Raw genomic sequence first — 296 nt, 5'->3', positions numbered from 1 at the left:
CTCCCTAGCCAAACTAATCCCACCCGCCTTCGTGGAGAAGCTGCGCACGTGCCAGGCCCATGAGGGTGAGCCCGTGAGACTGGTGGTCAAGGTCACCGGTGAGCCCACCCCAGAGGTGTCCTGGTTCCGTGACGGGGCCAAGCTGGTGAGCTCCCCGGACTTCCAGATCAGCCATGAGGGAGACGTGCACTCCCTGTACATCCCCGAGGCTTTCTACGAGGACTCGGGCAAGTTCAGCGTGCGCGCTGACAACCCGGCGGGAGAAGCCGTCTGCTCGGCACAGCTACACGTGCAGC

The 296-nt window shown here is 64.2% G+C and overlaps 1 protein-coding gene across 1 annotated transcript in view; it reads left to right on the top strand.

Annotated features, from left to right (window-relative positions):
- LOC101859779 overlaps positions 1 to 296 on the top strand; it is a gene marked incomplete at its 3' end in the record, with an annotated part of 55,426 nt that extends 55,130 nt beyond the window's left edge. Inside the window, 1 exon segment of the mRNA XM_013081314.2 lies at positions 9 to 296. Coding sequence (XP_012936768.1) covers positions 9 to 296 — 288 coding nt within the window.

This window comes from Aplysia californica, unplaced genomic scaffold (assembly GCF_000002075.1).
Source record: "Aplysia californica isolate F4 #8 unplaced genomic scaffold, AplCal3.0 scaffold00125, whole genome shotgun sequence".
In the NCBI taxonomy this organism is placed as follows: domain Eukaryota; kingdom Metazoa; phylum Mollusca; class Gastropoda; order Aplysiida; family Aplysiidae; genus Aplysia; species Aplysia californica.
Note: the sequence above shows the minus strand (reverse complement) of the source record. Positions and strands in the feature narration are given on the sequence as shown.